The sequence below is a fragment of the Eumetopias jubatus genome, unplaced genomic scaffold (assembly GCF_037043125.1).
Source record: "Eumetopias jubatus isolate StellerSeaLion01/CBP00866 unplaced genomic scaffold, mEumJub1_p1.0 scaffold_17, whole genome shotgun sequence".
NCBI classification, from domain to species: domain Eukaryota; kingdom Metazoa; phylum Chordata; class Mammalia; order Carnivora; family Otariidae; genus Eumetopias; species Eumetopias jubatus.
The window spans coordinates 40,096,279-40,123,249 of record NW_028274823.1 but is presented as its reverse complement, the minus strand read 5'-3'; the positions used below and the strand labels follow the sequence as shown (position 1 = coordinate 40,123,249).

Sequence of the window (26,971 nt, the reverse complement as noted above, 5' to 3'; positions counted from 1 at the left end):
GGCAGCACGAGCTTCCTTTGTGCCTTCCTCCAGGCCTCTGCAGGATCTGCCAGGCCACTCGATGGTCCCAGAAGCCTAGCTACCATGGGGAAGTCTGGTTACCCCTTGAAGCCCTAACCTGTGAAGACCCCAAGCTCCCTGGGGGCCCCTCAGGTATCAGGAAACTCCAGGCAGGGTCATCAATCTCTGCAGACCCCTTGCTGAGTGTCCCCCAGGGGGCTGGAATGAGCAACTCAGAATAGGTTGGTGTCCGTGAGAGAAGACAAGAAGATAGGGGCTTGTGGGGAAGGGATGATGGGAGTGGTGTCAGATGTGGTCTCCTCTGGCTCGCTGTCCCCATCATCCAGGTCTTCAGTGAGAGACGGGATGATTCTGACCATACTGTCTTCAAAGTGCACCTGCTTCTTCTTGACCAGCGAGTCGGCTGGCTCCAGAGTCAGCTCTGTCAGGGTGTCTGGGCACTGGAGGGCATTGGGCTTCTTGGCCCCCTTCAGGATGCTCTTCATGTGGATGAAGAGGGAGCCAGTCCCCTCCTTGAAGGCCCCGTGGAAGGTGTAGGTTTGCTCGGTGTCCCCAGAGCCGGTGGTGCTCACGGCACTGCTGGAGGGGTCCGTGTACTGCTCAGGGGGAGCCAGCACCTCCAGGTTGGCTTTGCTCTTCTTCCGTTTGCTCAGCAGGAAGTAGGCCAGGCCGGTGATGATGAGCATGGAGCCTGGAAGGGGATGCAGGAGGTCAGGATGCTGGGGAGGAGCTGGACAGAGCACTGTCCAAGCACACTGTTCCAAAGGGGCCACTGTGGCAGGCTCAGGCCCTCTGGGCTCCAGCCTGCACATCACACCCACTTCTGATTCAGGGGCAGGCCTGGTGTCTGGCTAAGGGATGTCAGCGGGGCCGGTGCCGTGCTGGGCCCTCACCCTGATTGTTAGCCAGGGGGCTATGTGCCCGAGGCCCCCTGCGTTGACAGCTGACCCTGGAGCCACCTGCCTGGCCTCTCATCGCCATGCTTGGCCTCCATGTTAGGACCACGTGTTGGGCTGGACCTGCAATGCCTGCAGTGGGACCTGCACCCTATTTTGGATACTGGGCTCCCACTGCTGAACTGGGCTTCTATCCATTCCCAGAAGTGGGGAGATGCTCCATCCTCAGCCTCCCCAGGAAACATGGAGGAAAGTGTAAATCTTACTGGCTGGGGCTGGCCTAGCATGGGTCCCCCTCTTGGGTGCCCCCTCTTCCCCCAGTCTCCAGGCCAGAGGTCCCTCTGTCTCAGGCTGAGATTGTGGCTCTGGGGTCTCCTGCCAGGAGACCCGCCCTATCCAGAGGAAGCCTCTGGGCGGCTCTCGCTCTCCAAGGAGTGGGCGGTGGTGGCTCGCCCTGGCCTTGGCAATGCTGAATCCTCTGGAGTCCAGCAAGGGCCGTGCAGAGTGGCCTTGAAATGCTATGACAGGTACATTAGAAGAAACCACAGGAAAGAAGAAGAGGCTCTGCCTTTCGACTTTGTCTCCCTGAGCAGTGGGCTTCCCGGCATTTTGGGCGGGTCACGAGGAGGGACATGGTTTTCACAGCTAGGGAGTGGGGAAGAGGAGGCTACCAGCAGAGGAGGTCGTGGACAAAACCCAGGACTGGGAGCACTGAGTCCCGGCTTCTAGCTGACTAGCACGGTCTATGAGGTGGAGGGGAAGATGCTGAGGCTTTGAGGGTCCCATCACGGCATGCCTTCCAAAACCAGGCTGAGGAGTTTGGACCTGAATGGGTAGGCACTGGGGAGACATGGAAGGGTTTGCACAGAGAAGTGACCATCTCACACCCTCTGAAGGCTCTGAACACACATAGGCATTGGAGGAAGGGTCTCTGTTTGTGAGTGCAGCCTCTGGACCTCCATGAAGGCACATTCCTGCTACTTGATCAGCATGAAGGATGCCTGACCCTTCCTCATCCTGTGATCTAGGCCAGGGAAGTCAGTGGGGCCATGGGGGGCCCTGGAGCCCGTGTTACTGAGGCCTGTGCGGGGGGATTCAGCCCCTCCTGCTCAGAGCCCAGGAGCCTGTGGTGGGGGCTCCCTGCCTCCACTAACTCCCGGAGCTCCTACCTGGGATGGTCACGTGCCAGACCAGGACAGGGTGGAGAAAGCAGGCCACAGAGAGCAACATGTACGCCAGGAACTTCTGGAAGCAGCCCAGCCAGCGGGCTTTCTCCCTTGCTCTGGAGGCCAGGGACTCTGGTCGACACCTGGTGGGAGGGAGTCCAGGATTAGTGGGAAATGGGAAAAAACTCAGAAAAGGCCCAGAACGTGTGAGGCTGGGATGGGGTCCTGCTGTGCCCATTTCTCTTTAGTGGCCTCTGACTAAACTCTCCCCAGGGGCTGGAGTCCTTATCATGGGTTCCACAGTCTGGGGTCTTGCCTGAGTCCTTCCAGAGGGCCTATAATTTTTCTGAAAGGCTGCCTCACCCTGTCTTTCTGTCAGGGGTGAAGGGAGCTAAATGATATCAGGATTCAGCAAAGTCAGGGGGAAGGAGAATAGGAGACTCAGGGGTCCACTGGGAGGTCCCCAGTGGAGTGGAGAAGGCACGCAGTATGGGAAAGAGCTGGCTGGGACCACTGTGTAGACTGTGCACTGCACAAGCCGCCTGGCCACCTGAGTGAACAGGCTGGAATCCAGCTCCACCTTGCTCACAGAGCCTCACCTAGGCATAAGATGGCATCAGCCCAGAGGGGCTTCTTTTTAAACTGGCCCGCAGGGACCACACATGGGCCTGGCAGAGGCCTGATGCCCAGCAGGTTTCCTCAGCGGTGTTGCCTCCGGGTTTCAAAGGAGGAAAGAGCTTCCCTTTAGGTCCATCTCCTTCATCTTGTGAGTTGGTCTGGAGCAGGGCTCTGTCCAGGCTAGTTTGGGGGCAGTGGCGGGGGCTGGAGGATGACGCGCTGGTCCTGAAAGCAGCCCTCCTCCCGCACACCATGGCCATGGCTCACTGGTGCCCTCTGGTGGACGTTGTTTTGTGACCAGACCCTGGCTGGGAGAGGGGGGAGTCCAGGACGGGGGTGGGGGGTGGGGCGGTGTGTGAAACTCCCCTTTGGATTCAGCGCTCCTCCCTCCCGGTCCCAGAGAAGTTGCAAAGATCCCTTGACAGTGCCATTCATCGGAAAGGAGGAAGCCTGTTGCCTCAGGGCTGGTGACCTTGGGAGGCAGCTGATGGCCTTGCAAGGGACAGCTGGATTTGAGGCCTGGCTCTTTCTCTGACTACCTAGAGATGCAACTGTTGAGGTTCTGAGAGCTGTGGTCCAGGGACAGCCGTTGGCCACACTGATGACAGCTTCTATGAACTGAGCACTGCTGGACAGCAAGTATGGGCCTCCATGGCCAAGTGGCTTCCCGAGATCCTTGCAGCCCCTGACTTGTGCCTGGGTCCTAGCAGGAAAAAGAACCAGTTCTCAAATCTATCTCTGCTTACTCCGCAGGGTCCTCACCTCTCCATGGGTGCCTTGGATGGCAGGTGCAGCTACGGACTATTCTTGGAGGTGGGGATGGACTCTGCAGGGGCTTCTGGGTGGAAATGGGCCCTGTGTGAATGCTTCCCTCCACTCCCCTGGTTGGGAGCAGAGAAAGGGGACCACTGAGCCCTGGAGACCTGAGCCCATGCCCGGGCAGGGGCTGGCTACATGGTGGGGAGGGAACCCGTCCGTAGCTGCTTTGGGAGCAGACCATCACGTGGGCTGTGGCTTCACGGGTGGAGGAATCTGGGGGTGTCTGGGGCTAGGAGGTGGTGGAAGGGCTGCTCTGGAGGCTACTTACTGGAAGCAGGCGGCCAGCAGCTGAGCCACAAAGTAGGCCCCTTCACACACGGAGATGACACTTCCTATAAACCTGTGGTGGAGACAGGGAAGGGAGGTCTGGAGCCATCTGATCTGCCCTTCGCTCTCCCAGAGCCTGTTTCCCACAGCATCTGGGGCTCCTGGCCATACAGCCAACAGACTGACCAGGAGTTCCCCGGCCTAATGCTGCCCCCCAGCCAGAATCTGCCAGGAGCTGCGTCCGTGCCAGGGCCTATGCTGGGTTGGGCCTCAGTGGAGGGGTGCGAGCCCGGGCCCAGAGACGGGTGAGAGGCTGCCTTGACACCGGCCCCTGTGTGGCCAACGTCATCCTACCTACTGTCACTAGCATGACATTCGCTGCTCGGCTGTGCGAACCTGAAGGCTGGATCTGTTCCCGACTCCTTTCCTTCTCCCTCTTTGCCCACTGTCCAGTCTCTGGCCTCACCTATATGACCTGAGTTTGGGCACTGCCCCCTTGGCCCCTGCACTTGACTCCCCTTTTCCACCTCCCTAACTCCCCGCCATCCCCTCTCCCTTTCCTGTTCCTCCACTCCATCCCCACTGGCTGCCCTGAGGCTCCTTCTGACACCTGAATGTGACCATGGTCTTCCCAATCCACATTGCTTCAAAAGCTCCTCATGTTCCAAGTGTGGTCCAGGGAACTTCCAATCAGAATCTCTGGGAAAGATGTGAAATCATAAATTCCTGGGCCAGCCTCAGACTTTATATATCAGAATCTTTGGGAATGGAACTTAACATGTTTTATTGGAGGGTCCTACTGGCCTATAAAACTGAAATTTCTTAGCATGCCTTTAAAGCCTTATATGAACCTCCTTAGTCCTCTGTCTACACAGGAAGCTAACAGGGCCTTTGCACAAGCTAGCCCCTCTTGGAAGGACTCCTCTTTCCTCCTTTTGTCTGTCTGGTGACTTCTTGCTTCTCCCTGTTTTACTGTGGTCCCTCAGCTACCAGTCTATGAACTCCCTTTGTCAGTTCCCTCTCTAATTCTTCCCTGTAGCCAGGCCCACCCTAGGAATGGCTTATTGTTAAGTGCTCCGTAGACACCACTGGAGTGAATGAATGAGTGAAAGGAGATACTACCTCGCAGGAGAAGGTGGCTTGGGGCCACAGTTTCCTCAGGGACCTGGGCATTGCCCCTGCTACTGATCAGCTGTGTGCCTATAGGCAAGGGGCTGGACCTTCCTGTGCATCAGCATCCTCATCTGTAAACTGACAGTAATTACAGGGCCAAGATTTGAACCCAGCCCTTAGACTCCAGAGCCTGGGTTCCTAACAAGCACAACAGCGTGCGTGCTTTGTAAAACAAGTGCCATTGCCTTTTTCTAGATCCTGGGATGGGGGGCAAGGAGGAAACTGAGGCTTGGGCAGTAGAGTGACTCGCCAGGTGTCCTGTCTGGTGCTGTAGAGGTTGTGCCTCTTGAGGCCAAGAAGGTCTGGTCACTCAGGTGGGGCAGCGAATCCAAGCCCAGAGCCCTGCCGTGGTAGCAGGATCCCACAAACCAAGCCTCTGCCCGGGGCGCCACACCAGCCACGCAGACCCTTCAGCCAATGGTGTGCCTGCTGTCTGTGGGGGAGCGTGAGGAAGGCGGCGAGGGGCCCCGCGGGAAGGAGAAAGGTGGGGGAGGAAGGGGAGGAAGCCGGTGCGCAGAGAAGTGGAGAAGAACAAGGAGAAAGCCCACCATAGCTCAGTGCCTATGGGAGCCTGCTCTGAGCCTCGGCCCCTGCCGGGTCCCGGGGACACAGGGGAGGGAAGGACAGTGACACAGGGGTGTGCTACAATCGGCCAACGTCCTGAGTGGAGGGGTACACGGAGGCAGGAGTCTGAGATCTGCAGGGGAGACCGCGTGTGTGTGTGTGTGTGTGTGTGTGTGTGAGGGAGGGAGACCGGGAGGAGGGAGGCGTTGCGATGGCCTTTGAGGAGTGAGTGGGGCTGAGTGCAGGAGGGATGGGCAGGCAGGCAGGGGCTCCCATCCCGGGCGGCTGCGGAGCGGTGCACAGGGAGAACACAACCTAGCTCACGGCGAGGGCTGGGGGGACCTGAGGCTGGAAATCATGTCTTCTAGACTGGATGACCGGGTGACCAGAGGGGCAGGGACAGAGCAGTCAGGACGGGGCAGGGTTCTGGGCAGAACATGGTTTGCATTAACTGGCTACGGACCTGACCTGTTACAGGAGGACAATCGCACCTACCTCTTACTTGAAGTGAGGTTTGTGGGTAAGCTAAGTAGAGAGAGGAGGAGAGGAGGAAGGCCAGGCTGGCTTCTGGATTCCGGGGACACAGGGCGTGGCGGCCAGGGACAGGCTCAGTAAGACATGGAGCAAGTTCAGAGGGAAGAGAGGTCGCTTCCAGGCAGCAGGGGCCCCAGGCTCAGGGTAGGCTTCCCAGGGCAGAATGCCAGGAAGGAATATCGGGCTTTGGGAATGTCCAGGTGGGTGGTCAGTCACCCTGGGTGCTCAATGGGATAAGCAAGGGCTTGGAGGTGAGGTGATGTAGGTGAGTTTGAGAAAGAGTCAGAAGCTCCTGAGGTGTAAGTTGGGTGACAAGAAATAAAATGGAGACCAGGAGATGGCAGAGGAATAGGGTCTGGAGGCCGTGGCAGCAGCCGAAGCTTCCAGAACAGCCCTGTGTTTCTAGGTAGCTAATTTCATGGCAGAGTGGCAATGGGCTGGACGGGTGGAGGAAGGATGAGGGACGGTGGGTGTGGTCTACCTAGCAAATCCAAGAGCTGCCCTGGGCAGTGAGGCAGGGATGAGGGTGGGTGTGGGCAGGGAGGAGGCAGCTTGGTGACCCCGCGGGACAAAGCACAGGTGCCCCGTGTCCCTCAGGATGGGGCTGCTGAGAAGCCGGTTGGTCAGAGCCGGCTGGGACCCCAGGCTGTCCTCCGTCATCAGGCCACCACTGCACAGCGATGTCCTTCCCGCCGGCAGGCATTTGTGAGGCAGTTGACAAGGAAGAGAGGACAGAGGCTGGGGAACTAGACGGACCCAGGCCTGAGTCTGGGCCCTGCTGCTGTGAATTTGTTGGGCTGAGCTGCTCACTCCCTCTGAATCTGCTAATCTGAAAAACTAGGACAATATGCCCTTCTCCGGTGCTGTCAGAGTTAAAGGACACAATGGAAATAAATCTGCTTGGCATGTGGAAGGGTTCAAATACATAGTGTTTGGAACTGGTTCCTCTCTCTCTAAAACAAGAGCTCAGTTCATGTTTGCTGAACAAAGAGATGATTGAAAAGGTAGATGGGTGGTAGCTGGCTGGCGGGCTGGGTGGAGGGACAGACAGACAGACGGATGACTGGATGGATGGCTGTGTAGGTGGATGGATGGAAGGATAACTGTTTGATTTATGGGGTGATCTGACCAAAGCCCTGCCCAAGCCAGAGAATATCCTAGAAGCCCCCTCTACTTCTTCCACCTGAGGGATGTGATGGAGTTAGCATGGGAAAGGGGTGGGGGCTGCTCTGTGTTAGTCTGACAGACTCGGGGTGAGCCAGAGCAGAACACGCAGGCAGGGAAGGGCACATGCACACATACTCACAGCAGATAGAAAGCCAGGCTTTTGAACTGCCCCTGGAGGAAGGTCTCAGTGCCCACGCCGATCAACACTAAGAGGGGAAGAGGAGAGGGGAAAGTGGGCCTGGGTGCTCCAGCCACACTGCGGCCCTGTGGAAGGTTCCCTGGCTGCAGAGTGAGCCTTCTCCCTGGGGACTGAGAGCTAGGCTAGGCTCTTCTCCAAGTGGCACAGGGATTGGTCGCTGGGAAAAGGCAAGGGAGCAGGGAGCCTTCTGGATTGGGCTCTGGAAACCAGAGAGGTTTCAGGCAGAACCCCAGAGGTCTTTTACTCCAGTCCCCGAGCACAGATGCCTTTCCTCGTCTGCCCACATTGGTCATGCCGCCATGCCTCGTGTCCCCACAGAGAGCTCATGCTCACAGGTCACCAGCCCCTCTGCTCTCCAGCTGTCCTCCACATGTCATGGCTTCAAGGGCCCTCACTGTCCTGCGGGCCATACCCGTATGTGCTGTGTGTCTGGGTTCAGTGCTTGGCCATGGGTGGGACCGCCCCAACCCCTGTTCCCTTGCCCAGATCACTGTTCTAGCTGTTTCTGTGACCCCATTTTCACTTGCTGGTTTGGTGGCTGTATCACACACTCCTGTCTCCTTGCTTTGGACCCAGTGTTGGTTAAGCCCCTGAGGGTTTGCTCTGACATAAGAAGCTGATCGGCTTTGTCCTCCTTACCTATTCTTGGCAGTTGGTATTTGTGCTCAAGCACCTGACCTTCCGTTTGTCCAGGGTGAATATTGTCTTGGACCCAGCTTTCTAGACTTGCTGGCTTCTGGCTGTCTCCAATCTGGTGGGAATGGTGCTGGTGGGGAGGACATTTTCTGGGGGGCTCATGAGAATGGGGGTGTCACACGGATGAGACCCTCATTGTCATGGCTGTCTCCACCCTGTTTAATACAAGGGTGCTAGTAAGCACAGGAGCTTAGGAGGGGAGGGTTGGTTCTTGCTCCCCCTGCTTCACTCAACAAGCTGTGGCTCAGACCCCATCCGCTCACCGAGGGACACATTCCACAGACAGCACTGATGTGTCCTGAATCCTTCCTGCAGGGCCGCATGGCCCACTAACTCGAATTCTTTCTGGTCCTGACTGATTGCACTGCATACATCCTACATTTCTCTCTGGGCTCAGATGACACACCCTGGTATTGGCCGAATTGTGGCGTCACCTTGTCTCCCTCCCAGAAAATCAAAGATGGCAGGGCTAGGCTGTCCTATTTGGCTACCGTGTGTGACCCTTCATCTCTGCTGTCCAGGAGGCTGCTTCCCTGGGTCTGATGACTCTCCTCCTTGGCAGAGACACTGTAAACTTCCACCCCCAGTGTCCTGAGCCCTTTGTCCATGTGGAAATGCTGTTCCTGAGAAGCAATGTGAAGACCCTCATTTAGGCCACCAGCACGTCCCCCCCTCACTTCTGGGGGATTGGTTTGTGGAAGTACATCAGGGAGAAGGGCACAGAGTGCTTCAGTCTAGGAATGGAGGGGGATGTGCCTAAGTGTGCTTGGTGATGGAGGGTTCGCCAGTGCTCCCCTGGGCTTAGTCTAGAGCCGTGGAGGACACCGTGCCTCTGCCCTCTCCAGGTTCTAGATGTTCACAGGTTTGTACCAGGAAAGGGGCCAGGAGTGCTGGGCAGCCACACACACTGGCAGAAGGTCAGCATAACCTGTAGAGCACTTAATGCTTTATACACGATGGTCACGCTTGTCCTGGCTCCTCATAGCCTGAGACACAGGGAGATCCATACTTCCTATTTTACCGGGAGGCAAACAAGGCTTAGTCAGTCACCTTGTGTAATTCTTCCAAGGACACGCCAGAAAGCAAAGGACCTGCCGACCAAACTTGAGACTCTGGCTCCAGGTGGTAGACGGTTTCCTGGTTTCCACTGTCTATCAGTGTGTGTGTGTGTGTGTGTGTGTGTGTGCGTGTGTGTGTGTGTGTGTGTGTGTGAGAGAGAGAGAGAGAGAGAGAGAGAGAGAGTGAGAGAGAGAGAGATGTGTGGTGTGTGTGTGTACTGTAGGCAAATGCCCATCTATTCAGTTTTCACTCTGTAGCCTGTCCTGTTCTCAGCACTTAGCATCTATTAACTTTTTAAATCATCACAACAATCCTGTGTGAAAGTATTATGTTATACTCATTTTACAGAAGGGAAACTGAGGCAGAGAGCACATAGGCAAAACCAACCTCACCAACCTAGGTCATTCCAGCATTTCAGTCTCACACCTGCCGGTTAATAGCTGAGTCACTCAATCTCTCTGAGCCTCAGATTCCTCCTCATCCCTCTTGCACGTAATGGTTATGGGGATTCAATTAGCTGACTGATGCCGAGCACCTCATAGGTGCTCAGTCCCTTGCTCACATTCTCGTGGGCAGTCTTTGGAGATTTGCATGGCCTTGCAGCGAGTGACCAGCAGGTGGCAGGAAAGGGTCTTGGGAACCCGGCCCTTTTCTCTGATTTATTTGGCATGTGGAGAGTTATTCTGATGCTTTTTGATGGAAACAAAAGGTCTATAGTCAAAGGGGCATTCTCGGAATGCTGTAGTGGCAGCCCTGGTTTGCAGTTGAAAAAACAAATCGATGAAACAGCAGAGAAGAGAGAGAGCTGGGTTGGAATCCTCGTTTCGTGTGTTCTTCCCTTGGTAACCATGGGTAAGCGCTTAGCACAGAAGGGGCGCTAGGCTGTCCCTGTGGGCAGAGGCCTGAGAGTGGGTCTTGAAATATCAGCCTCCACAGGATGGGCGGGGAGGGCCTTGAGTGTTTTGGGGAGGGTGAGTGACAAGTTCAGACTGGCATTTAGAAAGCGACCTGACCTCGGGCTACAGGGTAAGAGGCTTTGGTGATATTTGGCTGAGTTAAAGCGGCAGATAGGAGGTGGTGACCATGCTCCGGGTGCTCCTGGCCTCCCCATCTCCCAGCACACTGGTAGCCACTGGTTCCTTCGTTGGCCTGGCCTGAAGCAGAGTTCTGGTCGTGGCTCCTGAGGGTGTGCCCACGTGACCTTGCTCACCTGTTTAATACAAGGGTGCTAGTGGGCACAGGAGCTCAGGAGGGGAGGGTTGGTTCTGCCTGAGCGCTCCGACGAGGAGGCTCCCCAGGCACAGAGAAGGGCCTGCCTTGCCATTGCGGCCTGTTTTTTTTTTGTTGTTGTTGTTTTTGTTTTTTCGGGGTAGTGGAAGGCAGAAGCATGGGACCAGAAGGCGTCTGGGTTTGGAAACCCCCTGGGTGTGCCAGCCCAGCTGCCTCTCAAGGAAGTCTCAGCATGTGCCACAAGCTGCACTAGCCCCCTGCGCCATGCCCCACCCCCAGCCCTGCATCTTGTGTAGTCCGCACCACATCCCTCAAGGTGGGAATCATCAACTGCATGTTATTTGTGGAAACATCCCAGCCAGGCCCCTGGAGTTGCAGCACCTTGCCCACAGCATGCTGGTGGGAAAGGGCAGAGGGAAGCCAGAAGCAGGACTGATTTCCGGGGGCCCCAGGAACCCCCAGCAGAGGAAGGGCTCTGGTGGGAATGGTGCTGGTGGGGAGGACATTTCCTGGGGGGGATTCATGTGTATGGGGAGGTGTCACATGGATGAGACCCTTGTTGCAATGGGCAGTGGACCAGCTGTGAATGGATTTTTGTAATGTCTGCCACGGGAAGAATCAGGAAACGACCATCTCACTCCCTCAGGGACCTGCCTGGTGCCTAAGCTGCGGGTGAGTGTGGTGACTGCCCATCCGCCCCTCACCCGAGGCCTCTGGCGAGGGGCCCTCAGCTTGAGCAGAGTTCTCTTCTGAATGTCAGAAGTCGCCACAGCCCAATCTCCTTGCCCAGGGCAGTTCCGCCTAGCAACCCAAGAGTTCTGGTAGGCCAGGGTCCAAAGTCCCCAGAGGTCAGCCTGCACCGTCATTTAGGGCACATCCCGTGTGCCGGGCCTGGGCAAAGCAAGGCTCTGCGAAGGAACTATGCGCTGGAGCTTGGGCCGACTGTCGTGGACCCAGGAAATGAAGAGCCTGTGGAGGGTGGGAAGAGGCCCCAGCACCCTGCCAGCAGGCTGAGTGCAGCTCCATTCTGTCTGGGAACCTAGGACAGCTCCACAGACAAGGAAGGCAAGGGGAGGCCGGGAGCATGGAGCAGCACGAATGAGAGTCTGGGGCTGCTGCGGCCGCGGTTCTGTGGGCTTCTCTGTGTAGTTCCTGAAACCGGGTAAGGTCACAGGTTCTGCCCTGGGGCAGTGACAAGTGTGGCTTCCTGGGCCCACACCCTCAAGTCTTTTTGCACCTTGCAACTTCCTCCTACCCCTCCAAGGGAGCCAAGTCCACTGAGAAAGCTGTGCCCTGTGGTGCTGGGGGAAAAAATCCCATCCCCACAGTCTGGGTGCAGACAAGTACCCTGGGCATTAGACCTGCTTCTTCGAGAACTTACTCTCCTCCCTAGCACTTATCTCCCCAGAGGTCTCCTGGGCTTCTGAACATCACACAAGTTGCCATGACTAAGGTAAGTGAGCCTGGAACGGTCTCCTTGTGAAGATATTCCTGCTGATCCCTGGGGCAGCAACACTCCCAGAGACCAGACCTGGTAAGCTAATTGCTGGGCTCTCTGGCAGAAAATGGGAATTGACTCCCATGTACTTACCACTGTTAGGTGAGAGAGATACCCCTAATTATAGCAATGCAATTTGGGGTTTCTTTGTTACAGTAGGCTGCACTTGATGGAAGCTGCCCACCAGCTCTTTGCAACTCCTCTCATCAAGAGATGGAGTCTATTTCCCCCCCACCTTGAATGTGGGCTGGCCTTAGTGGCTTGCTTGCCCAATAGAAAGATACAGACTTACACTGCTGATTCACAAAAAGCTTCCACCCAGCCCTCTTCAAATCCTTGTTCTGGGGGTAACCACCCCCCATGTAAGAAGTCTGATGCTCCTGAGACCACCATGTGTGAGGAAGCCCAAGTGAGCCATGTAGAGAGAATGCTAGAGAAAGAGAAAGACAGAGAGAGAGAAAGAGAGATTCATGGTCAGCACCCCGCTGGCTCAGCCCTCTTCATCAGGCATAGACGTGTCAGTGAGGAAACTCCTAGATGACATCCCAGCCCCAGCAGGTACGAAGCGGAGAAGAATGGATGAGCTAAACCAACAGTCAGAAGCAAAGAGGCCATGGCAGCCACCCCACCTGAGATCTCAGCCTTCATGCAGCTGAGATGAGCCATCTCCACTGTTCTCTGCCTGAATTCCTGAGCCACAACATTTCAAGCATAATAAAATTGATGTAGCCTTAGGTCACTAAAGTTTGGAGTGGTTTTATTATGAGGCCACAGATAATTGGAAAAGCAGCTTATCCTATCCTCTTAACTACCTGAGATTTTTGTCCCAGATGTCCCTGTGTCTGGTCTTGTCTATATTCTGACTCTCAGCAGGGAGCGTGCCCCCAAAGCCCCCTGGGCCTCTGGCCCTTCTTCCTGGTCGCCAGCTTGGTTGTCAGAAAGCCAACTAGTGGGCTCCTAGGTCCTGCAGCACCTCTCCCCCTGCTTAAATTCAGGCACAGCCTGGGAGATGCAGTCTCCTAGGAGTGGGGTGGTGTCTGGGGACTTCTTTTGGGCTGTAGAATCCTATTAGCAGTATCCTATCTTAGGATTTCATGTAGGATCGGTGAGGCTCTGCCTCATCTAAAGCAGCTCCCTCTATAGTTTCATTTCACAAAGATTCCCAGTGGAAAAAGTACAGAAAGCAAAAATTGAGACCCTCTACTGCAGGAGAATTTTGTGAACTGCATCCAGTACTCACCCCGGACAACTGCAGAGACCACTGCCATGGAAGCTCCTAGCCTGCTCTCCTCACTGAACTGTGGGGGGAACAAGCTGACTTTGGAAGGCACCAGAGTTCCATGTGACAGAGATACAGGACTCCAAGATGGTTTGACTGACGGTCTGGAGTTTCCTAAATGTTTTTCCAGGGGACTAGTTTCCAGAACTGGGGTATTTCAGAAGCCAGGAAATGAGCATGATGTGTGGCCTTAAACTGGAAGGAGGAGTGTTGGGTGAAAAATGGGACTGGTACGTCAGAAGAGGTTTGGTCATCTTGTCTCCTGCGTGTCTGCCCCCCCAGGGCTACACAGGTAGACCACCTGCTCTCTCAGAGACCTCCTGTCGACCCCGTGGTTGAGAATAGGTACAGTCCTGGCTTTGTGGAATTGGCCCTAGGGAACTCTGCCAGGTTTCCAGAGTTAGGCAGGGCTGTCTGTAAGACACAGAGAAGTTATGGCATCCGGCAGAGCCTGGACGAGGGAGAGGTGAACAGGGGACCTGGGCACAAAAGTTAAAGAGGTGCTCACTCAATTGTGCAAGACTGTTGAAGCACAGATCTGTACCTCTGAAACAAATAACGCAACATATTTTAAGAAAAAAGAAAAAGAAGAAGATAGCAGGAGGGGAAGAATGAAGGGGAGTAAGTCAGAGGGGGAGACGAACCAGGAGAGACGATGGACTCTGAAAAACAAACTGAGGGTTCTAGAGGGGAGGGGGGTGGGGGGATGGGTTAGCCTGGTGATGGGTATTAAAGAGGGCACGTTCTGCGTGGAGCACTGGGTGTTATGCACAAACAATGAATCATGGAACACTACACCAAAACAAATGATGTAATATATGGTGATTAACATAACAATAAAAATTAAAATAAATAAATAAATAAATAGCCCAGGGATCCAAAAAAAAAAAAAGAGGTGCTCACTCTAAGCTCAAGAAGGTGCTCACCCTAAATTTAGAGAGGGACACCCCAAATTTAAAGAGGTGCTGAATCTCCATGTAAGGAGGTGTTCACTTCCAGGGCCATGTAGTGGGTGGCATTGGCCCCTTTGTGATCACGAGAATGAGTGCCTCCTGCCCTGGCATCTGGAGATGCTCTTGGCCCAGGGTTTGGGAGCCTCTAAGCTACCCCTGGAATCTGGTCTGTCCTTCTGGTCCTCCTTACCAGCTAGCCTGGCTGGTAGCTCTGATACTCTGCCTTCGCAGGGCTCTAGTTCAGTGTGCCATGGGCAACTGGTATCAACAATTCACTCGCACAAATGACCCTGGGGCCTTTTCCCAGAGCTGGGCATGGAGACAGAGGAGCCAACAGTTTGACGGTGGAAATGAATGTCAGACATGTCCCCAGAATCAGGGCTTCATTATAATCAATTCTCCATAAGAAGAAAATTGTCCCCAAGGACAGCCTTGATTCCTAGCTGTGCTGGTTTTTGCGCTGCAGGTGGGAGGGGTGCCGGGCAGAGCTGCAGAGCTGCAATGTAAGTACTTTTATACCACCACGAAGCGGCCCGTCGACTCCTCCCGTCCCTCCCTGTTATCTGTCGCTCGGGGTCCTGTTACTCCTCGACTCAGGCCCACAGAACCACGTTAGGAGCCCACCCTGGTGCAGTCCGCCCCACCCTTCTGTCTCACCGCTCCTGCACAGCGCCCCAGGGGGCTGCTTACTTGGTGCCGGTTAGAGTCAGCCCTTCCTCCACAAGCATTTGTGGACAAGCCTGGACTCCTCACCTTGTCCCCTGCCCTCTAGTCTCTGTCCCCCCTGTCTGGGCCGAAGCACAGCATTTTCTTCTCCCAGGGGCCAGGGCTTTCTTCTATAGCCTTCCTGAGTGGCTTGTTCTAGTTCAGGTTAGCAGGGTCAGAGGTGCTGGACTGAGACCCCGTGGTGCACCACCTTCTCTGCATCCTCCTGGACAACCTGAAGCTTTGGTCTCAGAGTGTGGGTGGAAACTGCGAGGGTGCTGTGCTGTAGCAGAGAGAACGTGAGGCTCAATCAGGAAAGCTGAGTGCTGGTTCCTCAAGCAAATCATCACTCTCTCATCTGCTTCCTCTTCCAGAAAATGGGGATAATAAAAGCATGCATAAATGGCTGTGAACATTCAGTCTTAGTAAATTATCGAGGGTTGTGCAAATGTAGATGATGGCTAATAGAATTATCAGAAGAGGAAGGTTGTTCCTGCTTGAGAGAGGCAAACACTCTCAAGGGGGAGGAGAGGGTTTATTCTCATCCTTTCCTTCCATTAATACACATTTTTATGGTGGCTAAAGAGCTCTTCTCTATACACTGATGGTTGTTCATTGATTTTCCTGTCTTAGGTCCCTTCTGCAGGCCTGATTGGGATATCAATAGTCCAAAGCCCCATCCACTTCAACATCTCTTGTGTCATGTCCTCTGTGCAACCTGCTAGGGATGCCAAGGGCTTGGGGCCAGTGTGCTCGGGGAATGTGGCCTGTCCGTGGTGCTGACTGCCGAGGGGCTAGCCTGGTGGCCACATCCCAGCCTCATAACTCACCCTGTTACAATTATTGGTCCTCTTCATCCTCAAATATGGTGTGTCTCCTACTGGTCTTAGGGTCTGTAAGGACATCTCGGGTAAGGAAGTACCAGCTGATGACAATGGCTGGGGATGGTTTAGGTTCTAAAAGGGTTCTAAAATGGCTGGTTGTAGAGGTAAAACCTAGATTTGCACCATTTCTAAGAACATGAAGATGTTGGAGCCAGTTGCTAAGAATCCAATGAGATAAGAAGTTAGTAGCTGTAGGTTTCTTAACTCGGGAGAAGCTGTGGCAGAGTCTAAGCATGGCAGGGAGGTTTACCTGTATGTTGAGAGGTGTTCAACTGATACATATGAGCCAGGGTTCGGAGACACTGTGAGAAAAGGCTAAGATTTTATAGGAGAAAATTCTGGATAGTCAAGTAGAAGAGGTTTTAGAGTATAGCATGGCCCTCAGTACCCCTCACACCTCCCACAAGCCTGTGTGGGAAAAATTTCCTGAAGGCAAGAGAGTGCACCAATTTGGATTCTCTAAACTTGATCTCTAAACATGAGTTATAGACCAAAGTCGACCAGCAAGGAAGTCTATTTTAATTGACCTTGTAGAAGGCTTTGTGGTAGATTGCAATAATACCCCTGTCTGTGTCTACACTTTTTGTTATGTGACTTTGCAGTCCCCCACACTAAAGTGAAGTCTGTCTCCCCACCCCTTGAATCAGAGCTCAGCAATGTGACTTGCTTTGGGCAAGAGGATGTTATCAGGTGTCATGCAAGCAAAGATATGAAATGGGTTCCTGAACAGGGCCTGCTCTCTCCTGCCTCTGCCATTATCATGCACATCTGCCTGAGCCAACCTGCCAGAACATGAAGGACACAGAAAGCAGAATGGTCCTTGTTTCCTTGTAATACTACCTTCCCACACTTCCTTCCACCCCCAGACAACCATTGATCTGCTTTCTGTCACTAGAGATTAGTTTAAATCTTCTAGAAGTTTATAAAAATGGAATCATACAGTAGGTATTCTTTTTTGGCTGTCTACTTTCATTCACTATAATTATTTTGAGGTTTACCCATGTGGTAGCATGTATCAGTAGTTATGCCTTTCTAAGTAGTATGAATATGCCTTCATTGGTTTATAACTGATCTGTTGATGGGCATTTGGGTTTTCTCTAGCTTCTGGCTATTACAAATAAAGACGCTATGAACATTCATGTACAATTTTTGTATGGACGTTTGCTTTCTTTTCTCTTGGTTATAAATAGCTAGGTGTGGAATGGTTGGATCATATGGTAGGTATATGTTTAATTTTTTAAGAAACTGCCAGATCGTCCCCGAAGTGAGTGCACCATTTTACATCAACATCAGTCATGTATGAGAGTTCCCCATCCTTGCCAACATTCAGCACTCGGTATGGTGAGTCTCTTTATTTTAAGCCATTCTAATACTAGGTAGGAGTATCTCATTTTACTTTTGATTTGCATTTCCTTCATGACTGATGATGTGGAACATCTTTTCATGGGCTTATCTGCCATCATATCTCTTTATTAACTTGTCTTTTCATTCTCTTAACATTATATTTCAAAGGTGAAGTTTTTAATTTTGATGGCATGCAATTTATCATTTTGTTCTTTTATTGGATTGAACTTTTGATATTGTAAATAAGAAATATCTGCCTAACTCATTACAAAAGTTATCATTACTTTTAGGTAACAGGATAAACCTGTTTGTAGTTTTAGGAGAGTGCCTGGGTGGCGCATTCGGGGAAGTGTCCGACTCTTGATTTATGCTCAGGTCATGATCTCAGGATCTTGGGGTTGAGCCCCATGTTGGGCTCCAGGTTCTACACAGAATCTGCTTGTGCCTCTCCCTCTGCTCTTTCCCCCCACTCTGTGTCTCTCTCTTTCTCTCTCTCTCGCTCTCAAATAAATAAATAAAATCTTTAGAAAAAAAATAAAAGTTTTGTCGTTTAGGTTTCACATTTAGGTCTATAATCCATTTTAGTCTTTTTTTGTGTATGGTACAAGGTATAGATAGACATTCATCTTTTGGTAAATGAATATTGTTCAGTACCATTTGTCGAAAGTTATTCTTTCTACACTAAATTGTCTCTGTACTTTTGTCAAAAGTCTGTTGTTTATATATGTATAGGTCTATTTCTGGACTCTATTCTGTTCCGTTAATCTATTTGTCTTTCTTTGTGTCAATACTGTATTGTCTTGATTTCTGTAGGCTTATAATAAGTGTTAAAATCAGGTAGTGTTAATGTCCTTTGCTCTTTGATTACAAAATCGTTTTGGTTATATTAGGAACTTTGAATTTCCATGTGAATTTTAGAAACAGCCTTCAAGTTTTAGAAAAACTCTGTTGTGATTTTGACTGGGATTGCATTTAAACTGTATAGCAGTTTTGGGAAGAATTGACATCCAAACATTGTTGAGTCTTCTGACCATGAGGAGGATATATTTCTCCATTTCTTTAGGCCTTTTTACTACCTCTCAGCATTTTTTTTTTCTTTTTAGTTTCCAGTGTACAGGTTTTTATTTACACTTTGGGGGTCAGATTTATCCCCAAGTACTTTATATTTTTGATGCTATTATAAATTATATTTAAATTTTTTCATTTTCTAATTTTTTCTTGCTAGAATATAGAAATAAGATTGTTTGTTGTATATTGATTTTGTCTTCTGCAACGTACTGAACCCTTTATTAGTTCTAGTAGCTTTTCTAGTAGATTCCATCAGATTTTCCATAGATGACCAGGTCATCTGTGAATAACAAGTTTTTCCTCTTCCTTGCTGATCTGTATCATTTTATTTCTTTCTCTTGTCTTATTACGCTGGTTAGAATCTTTAATACAATGTTGGCTAGAAATGGTGATAGTGGACATCCTTGTCTTGTTACTAATTTTGGAGAACATTTGATCTTTTACTTGTAAGTAGCTGTAGGGTTTTTTGGTAGATGCTCTTTATAGGCTGAGAAAGTTTTCTTCTCTTTCCAGTTTGATGATAGTTTTTGTCATGAAACAATGTTGAATTTTGTGAAATGCCTTCTCTGTACCTATTTTTATAATAATATAAGCTTTTTTTTGGTTTGTTAACAAGGTCAGTTATATTACTTGATTTTCAAATATTAAAGCAACCTTAATGTTTCACTTGTTTATGATATACTATCCCCTTGACATTTATTTTTTTGATTTGCTAAAACATTCTTTGGACTTTTACATCTGTGTTTTGAGGGATATATGTTTGTAATTTCCTTATTAGTCTTGATATTAGAGTGATGCTAGTTCTATAGAATGAGTTGAAAAGTATCCCTTCCTTTTCAGACTTCAGGAAAGGTTCTATAGCAGAGATGGTATGCCGATATGCTACTTTTTGGTGATGATATCATTTATAGCCCAGCAGGGTCCACTGATACTGTTGAGGATAGTGCCTCTAACACATAATAGCATCTTTCTTGTAAGGACTTACAGGGGAAATTTCCTCTAGGTCTTAATTTCAGGTCAAAGTATTTGCCCAAGGTATTTGCTTCTTATTCTTTCTCACATTCAAAAAGAATGCATCTGCTCACCCTTCTGCATGACAGTTTTCCTGGTGCCAGAAACAATGACCATACCTCCGGATACTCTCCATCCATGCCACATAACCCATGTTTCTTCATAAGACCTTCTCCTGGCCTCTATAATCTAGGAAGGTTCAGGGGGAGCCTACGGAAGGCTCTCTCTCCTCAGCATCTGCCACTTGTATAAAAGAACAATCCTTTTTTGATAATAGCCCTCTTCAGATGGTTGTTCAGAACTAAGAACAATTTTAAGAGAATTGTCAGCCCATAAAGAAAAAAATAAGGCTGCCATCTTCCTTCTGATTTGGTCACTACATGTAGTATAGAAATAACCAATTTCCTGTGGGCTGATCCTAATGACCCAACCTCAAAATGTGAAGGCAAAGGTTACTCAGTAGAAGACTTCACATTCTAACTCCTTCCTCACTTTGCAGCTTCAAGGGTCATAGATTGCCATGTTTTTTTCCTCTGGTCTTCCTTCTTTTTCCATCTCAGAGGAAGAGCCCATCACTCATGCTATACAGTCCCTGGGTTCTACACATTCCTCTAAAAATTAACCAGCACTGACTGAGAATCTATGTGGCAGGCAGTTTTCTGCTTTAGTCATTGTTTTGTTGAATGCTCACAACCCCAGAAGGTAGATACGCTCATTATCCCCATTTCACAGGTTAAAAAACTGAGGTTTAAAGTGGTTAGGTAACATGCCTAAGATCACACACCTAGTAATTAGTAGAAAAGGACACAAATTCACCCCTCCAAACTCTACACTGCAGAGCGTCGTGCTAGGATGTGTAATTTTTGGCTTGTTTCCTTGGTCAGACCATGTGCTTCTCTCAGGGAGGGGTCACACTATCCTAATCTATGTGTCTACATTGAACAAAGTGGGAACTCAGCAAATGTTTGCTGAATAAATGAGTCCTAAATGGAGTTACAGATTCCTTGTTCTAAACCTAAGGAAGATACAAGCATAACGAAGTAAAGAAAAAGTGTTTGAACCAAATCCTATGATCTTTCAGTGGTAAAAGTGTGGAACAGAGGTAGGGATATTTAATTTACTCATTAGGACAATCAGATCAGAAAAGAAAAACAGTCAACATCCATTTGGAGGATGTGAAAACAATGTGGTCTTGCTTGGGTAATAAATCCACTTGTGGACATGTTGAAGTGCATGAAGCTTCCTTAGATGGCAGGAGATGGTCACGGGGATCCACATTTAAGAAGGATGGAAAATTAGCATGGAGGGCCCAAGATGGTTGTCTCAGAAGCATTAGTTTAGTTTTTTTTTTTTTTTTTGAAGGCTTAGATAGGGCTAAGGTCAAAACTATGCATTTGCTGTACTCTTTAGTACTCTTTAAAAAATAATGAGAACATCTAGGTTTAAATGCTTCTTTCGTCTTAGGCTATATTTATAAGCCAAATCTCCATTTTGAACTGAGTATTGGCAAGCAATGGAGCTGTTGGGAATGTGGCTCTGTCCTTTATGTAGAGAAGAGGTTAATGGGTCAAAAGCCTGGAACAAAACAAAACCCCTAAGTGATTCCAGGTTGATCTAAAATCATTGATTTGTGAAAAAGAGCACATTAACCTGAAACGTGGGGCTCATTCAAAATGGCCTTGTCTCAATGCCAGCCCATTTCCTGGTGGGCTGTGTGGTGCCCTTCTCTTTGGAGCGGTGTGCTGTCAGCCGCTGGATGCGCCACTGCATCACTGCCCTGTGAGCGGGCAGACTGGACCTCCAATACCAGACCAGCTGTCTAGTGGCTGTGCGACCCGTGCCAAGCTACCTGGACATTCTGAGCTTCAGTTTCCTCATTGGTAAAATAGGTCTAAGATCAGCATTTGACCCTCATAGACACCGATGGGGCTTTAGCAAGATCAGGACTTTCTCTTACTGTTGTCAGTTATGCATCTCCGGACCCATAAATGGAAGGTCCTGCTGTGATAGCTCCCTCTGGAAATAGGAACAGATTTGTCTGTCCTCTGATGAGGTCCAGGAGTGGATTTGGCTGGATGGTTATGGTAGTGCCAGTCAAAGTCTACACGGCAATTATTCAGTGAGAGAAAATGAGCATCTGGATCAAATATCAGAGTCTTTAGATTTAGGAAGTGCTTGGTTATGCTTACTATGCTTTGGTGTAACTGTGCCCAACCTCAACATGACCCCACTTGCCTGAGCCTATGTATGGTATGGCCTCAGACAAACCTCTTTGGTACCCTCTGTGTGTTTTGTATTCTGCATCTTGGGGTTGCCAAACCATAGAAAGACATGACCTTTAGCCTGATTTAGGTGGAGGACACACTGATTAAGAGAAAGGTCTCAGTTAGAATCTTGCCTCTTTGCTTCCTGGTTGCGGTACCCTGAGCAAATTGTTTCACCAAGCCTCAGTTTCCCCCCACATACAGTGACAGTAACGATGAGCATGATGATGCTTCACCGGCTAGTTATGAGGGTGAAAGGAAATACTACACTTAAATCATGTAGCACAGAGCTTGGCTCATAGTAAATACTCAAATAATCTTCCTTATCAGCTATTACCCCAGGGTAGAGCTGGAAGAGTGAAGAAAGCCCTCAAGCGTTGGCAGTGAGAAGCCTCAATCTTGAGCCTCCTTGCTCTGAGGAAAGTTGCGGGGTCTCAACAAAGGGCTGAACCGATGGGCTCTTCCCCACAGACTCGGGGCTGGGGCCGAGGAGTGGTGAGGCAGTGTGTGGAGATTCTCCCTCAGCGATTAAGAGGATTGCAGAAGGTCAAAGGGAAGCCAGTCCTGCTCTCTAAGAACAGGGATGGGGACCAGTCCTGTGAGACAGAGAACTGTCTGTGCTCCCATGTCAGTAAAACCCACTTCCCAGCTTCCCTTTTCTGATCATTGGTTTGTAGTGACAATAAATCACAGGGCCGAGCATCCTCTGGGGCCTGAGTCTCTAACTCAGTTATGTTAAAGTCACTCTTTTATGTGGACACAGTCAGAACCTGCTTTGAGGTTTAGACACCAGTAGGTGTCTGGCATCTGTATGGGGAGGTGTGGAGCGCTCACAATCTGTGTGCAGTTCCCCAGCTGTGTTTGCTTCTTCTAGTGACTCCTGGAGCCACATCTCAGCAGGAGGGACACCAGTGTTCACACATATGTGTACACACAAGCATGTGCATGCACACACACGGCCTTCCATGCCAGGGAGGTAATGCAAATGAGCGAAGCTAACCAAGTGTAAGACAAATGTTGGGAAGAAGCTCTGTGATGATCTGGAAAAATTATGACTGGCTCAAAGTCATTAAAAAATGTCTCATGGGAGAGAATTTTCTTAATTTTAGAAACACTTCAGCTGGGTGCTGTCTGCTTGTGGCCTGTCTACCCCTGTTTAGCAGTGGCAATGGTGGTCAGTGCCCACTGGTGGTGTGCCCACTGGTGGTGTGGGGCTGGGTATGGGAGTGGGGCAGCAATGGCCCATGGGACCACTGGACATCCTGATGAAGCTTCATCCAGAGTGGCTGGGAGGTGAAGAAGAGATGAACTCAGCCAGCCAGGCCATCGCCACTGGGCCTTGCCATTCTGGTGGAGTCTCCTGGGGTCTGGTACCCTTAGAACCTCTAGCAGTCCCAGATCCCATCTACAGAGGAGAAGGGGATCCAGGGAAGAGGCTGCTGGATTGGCAGCTGCCTGGTCTCTGCAGGTGCCCAAGCAACCTTGGGCCACATGCTTTTCCTAGCTTCTGGAGAACCTACACTTCTCATAGAAGGACCAGGGGCTACCTTAGGTCTCCTGGGGTTTCTGCAAAGTGATAGCCTCTTTATCAAGTCTTATATCCCTTCTAGTAGCAATGCTACTGTAAATGAGGCCCAGACTTCTCAAAAGAGATTTCAACAACAAGAGGCTTAAGGGAATAAGGAATTTGCAAATCTTAAGCACTGGAAACAGGCCAGGAGTTTAGTGACGCTGGAAGAAACTTGAGATTTGCCCAAGAGCACCGAAGCCCCTCTCTCTAGCTTCCCGCTTGCTCCCAGCACTCTAGAAAGCTCCAACAAGATTACTGGAAAGCCTGGCCATTAAAAGGCAACTCATGGCCTATTTTTAGCCTGGATCCTATATCAAAACCAGGCGGAAGGCCCATCTTCAGCATTAACGGCAGCCCTCCACACACAGATAAGAGTTGTGGTTAAGAGGAACAGTGTGTGTGCGTGCGTGTGTGTGTTTGCATGCGTGTATGTGCGCGTGTAAGGCTATAGACCCTTCCACTGGCTGAGATAAATCAGACTTTTAAACTGTCTTCTGCTAGGCTATTAGAAAAATAGATATCTCTTCAAGCAGCTCCCTGACAGGAGGCAGACCTCAGCTCTGGGCAGAATGTAGCAGCAGGAACTATCACCAAGTTATCTGATAGCTGAGAAGGGTACATTTTGCCTATCTGGAAACTGAGGGCCAGAGGAAAGCAGGGTGAGCTCAAGATCAACAGGGGTGGACCAGGACTTGAACCCCAGACACAGAAACCCTATTCAGGTTTACCTTCCTCTCCCCAGGGTGGGAAGTTGTGGGCCTTGGCAGTCATTGCCTTACATGTAGGTGACAAAGTACTTCTGGCAGAAGCTGGAACGGGCTCCCCCATCAGCCCCTTTACTCAGGGCCCTCAGCAGAGCAATTCCAGGCCCTTCCTGGTGTCCACTGGGCAGGGTTTCCTACTCTGGGAAGCAGGGAGTTCCTTGGCCAGAGTCCTGGCCTTTTCAAAAGTTGAGGCACCTGGGCTCCAGACCTACTGTCCCTCTGATCTGCAGTGTGACCTTGGGCAAGGTCGCTGCCCCATTTGGGCTCAGGTGCTCCATCTTGCAACAGGAGGAGGGTCATTAGACCTTCCCCCATAGCTGACTTCTTGTGCTGAGGACCTAAAACCAGAAGAGCCTGCCGGCCAGCCTCCCTACCAAGCTCTGAACCGGTCATGCGGTCTTCTCCCAAGAGGTTTATGCCTTCAGTTCCACTGAGCTTTGCTCAGTTTGTACATCTTCGATCCTCCAAAACACCTGGCCAGCAGGTCCCGATCAGAAAGTGCCATCCTAGAGGGGCTGGGTGGCTCTCCCAAGGTCACAAATCAGCAAATGACAGGGCAGGGGCTGGAACCAGCATGGCTGGAGTCCGAGCTGGGGGACATTTCTTAATTGCCAAGACTCATGCTGGATGCAAGAAAGGACTTGGCAAGCAATGTGTGTCTCTTCCTTGTTCCCAAGGGACAGTGGAGCCTAGAGCTGAGAGCTGTGATCTCTCACACAGGCCCAAGAACCCTGACCATGTGGAGGGCGAGGGGGGCTAAAGGTTGGAGTCTGCACTGGGGAAGGGAGCAGGCAGAACTCAGGATCGTGGCTGCTTTGCTTCTCTCTGTCTGAGGGTCGAGCAGCCCTGTGATCAGGCGGGTGAGGAAGAGGAGCCCAGCACAGGGAACCACCTCTACGCCAGACCCACAGTGTGTTCTTGCGGTCAGATCGCAGAGAGGGGGCCTGGTTTTCTCAGGACTTTCTGTTCACGGGGTGGGAGTGAGCCAAGGGAAGCCCAGGACCTCCCCGTCCAGTGCTAGAACTCGGTCTGTCCCAAGTGCTGGGAATTCTCGTCCCTTGAAACGGAGCTGCGGTTTGGGTAAAACATGATGAGCTGCTGGCCGTCTCCGTAGCTACACAGCAAGGCATCCGATTCTCACATTTGCCTGATCTTTCATACCTTCAGCTTCAGCTCTCACCTCCACCTCACGACAGCCCTCAAGGAGGTAAGGCAGACCCTCTCTACTCATTTTCCAGATGAGGACTCTGAGGGCTCCCAAGGTCACATGAGTGGTGGTTTGCCAAGGGGAGACTCAGCACCAGGCGCCTTCACCCAGGCTGACCCCACTGCACCTGCCGCTGCCCTGCTGAGCAATGTTTCTGGAGGCATCAGGAAGAAAAGTGAGGGCAGATGTGGCCAGATGTGTCCATCTGTCCCCAACCGGCTGGCCCCCACCCCTTGAACAGCCTTGTCTGCTGTGCCCAGTGCACTGGGGACTGCAGCTGGGAGGCGGGGTCTTACCTGCAGCCGTGGTGATGCCCAGGAGCCGGCAGGTGTATTCCAGACCAGTCCAGAACATTTGCAGCTTCATGATGCCAGGGTTGAGGGCAGAGTCCCAGTAGGGCAGGCAGCAGAGGCTCCGGCCTGAGATGCTCCTGGATGCCCGTGTGCAGGGGGAGGCTGTGGCTGTCGGCTCTGGGCCCCCGTGCCCTGGGGCCCTGCCTTTCCAAACCAGTCTTGGCCACCACAGCCTGGCTGAGGTGTGGATAGGGCTCACCTTCCTGGCTCTGCTGCCTATGCCCTTGCCAGACGCTTAGCTTAATCATTACCTTGGAAGAATGCCCCTGCCGCTCCGTGCAGCTCCAGCCTGGCCTGGAGCCGCTGAGGCTCCAGCACGGCCAGCAGCTTGAGATCAGGCCAATTAGGGCTGGGCTGGAGGCAGCCTGGAGCTGGCAATTAACCATTTCTGGGCAGGAGGAGAGAGCCGAGGGGCCAGCCCAGGCCCTCCCTTCCTGGTCAGCTCTGAGGAAGTCACACCTGGACCTCAGGCCCACTGGCTCTAGGAGAGTTGGTGTCTAGAGGTGACAGGTCCGTGTTGGTCTGTGTGTGGGAGAGAAAGATGTGTCTTTAAATCACTAGCAGAAGCAGCTTTTTGAAATGAGTTCCAAGCTTCTATTCTTCTGCATATAGGTGGAAAGCTTTGCAGTCTGTGCTGGATTTAGACTCGACCAGACATACCTATAGCTCAGGCCAACACCACACACGGACCTTCCTTTACCCCTGACATGCATCCCTGATGTGTGATGTGGGAAATAATTATGATTCTTTGGGAGCAGACTTTCTATGTCAATAATTAACTGGGTGACCTTGGGGAAACCCAAAGATATTAGTAAGCCGTAGTAACTTCTGCAGAAAACAAATGGGAGGGTTTGGCTGGATTGGTGACTCTCAAAGTATGTCCTGAGAGCAGCTCCAAGAAGCCCAGCCTTTAAAAGTTGACAGTGTGGGCTTTTACTAATTCTGTTTCCTCACTGATGTAAGGAATTGAATGATATCAAGTTTTAGGGTTTCTCCCAGGCATTTTTCTGAAATCTTTTATTACCCTTGTGCTCAAATGGGATAGACAGCGAAACAACCAAATTAGGTAAAAAAAAAAAAAAAAACCCAAACCAAATTCTAATAATAATGAAAAACTCAGGCATAGTCTGTTTTGTTTATTGCTTTGTGAGGATCATACACCTTTATATAATGAATAGATATTTTTCTCTATTAAAATTATTCTAAGTTCCCAGTGAAGGAAATAATCAACAAAACTAAAAGATAACCTACTGAATAGGAGAAGATATTTGCAAATGCCATGTCTGACAAAGGGTTAGTACCTAAAACATATAAAGAACTGATACAACTCAACACCCTAAAAACAAATACTCCAATTTAAGAATGGGCAGAAGACATGAACAGATACTTCCCAAAGAAGACATCCAGATGGTCAACAGACACCTGAAAAGATGCTCAGTATTACTAATCATCAGGGAAGTGCAAATCAAAACCACAGGGAGATATCACCTTACACCTGTCAGAATGGCTAAAATCAAAAACACAAGAAACAACAGGTGTTGGTGAGGATGTGGTGAGGATGCACGTTGGTGGGAATGCAAACTGGTGCAGCCACTCTGTAAAATAGCATGGAGGTTTTTCAAAAAAATTAAGAATAGAACTACCCTGTCACTCAGAAAGCAC

The 26,971-nt window shown here is 50.8% G+C and overlaps 1 protein-coding gene across 1 annotated transcript; it reads right to left on the bottom strand.

The window, feature by feature from the left end:
* Positions 1-233: 233 nt before the first annotated feature.
* On the bottom strand, positions 234-25,557 carry TMEM72 (transmembrane protein 72). Its single transcript, XM_028098512.2, has 5 exons — positions 25,253-25,557; positions 7,365-7,431; positions 3,789-3,860; positions 2,087-2,226; positions 234-712 (listed from the first exon to the last, which is right to left on the bottom strand). The coding sequence occupies exons 1-5, from the start codon at positions 25,320-25,322 to the stop codon at positions 234-236; spliced, it is 828 nt and encodes a 275-aa protein (XP_027954313.2). The 5' UTR covers positions 25,323-25,557.
* Between the last annotated feature and the right edge of the window lie 1,414 nt (positions 25,558-26,971).

Excerpts from the sequence above, each read along its gene's own strand:
- TMEM72 (XM_028098512.2), bottom strand. The coding sequence starts at position 25,322 with ATGAAGCTGCAAATGTTCTGGACTGGTCTGGAATACACCTGCCGGCTC. Across the intron at positions 3,861-7,364 it reads AGCCTGGCTTTCTATCTGCT|GTTTATAGGAAGTGTCATCT; the intron begins GTGAGTATGTGT and ends TCTCCACCACAG. Across the intron at positions 2,227-3,788 it reads CTGCTGGCCGCCTGCTTCCA|GTGTCGACCAGAGTCCCTGG; the intron begins GTAAGTAGCCTC and ends CCCTCCCACCAG.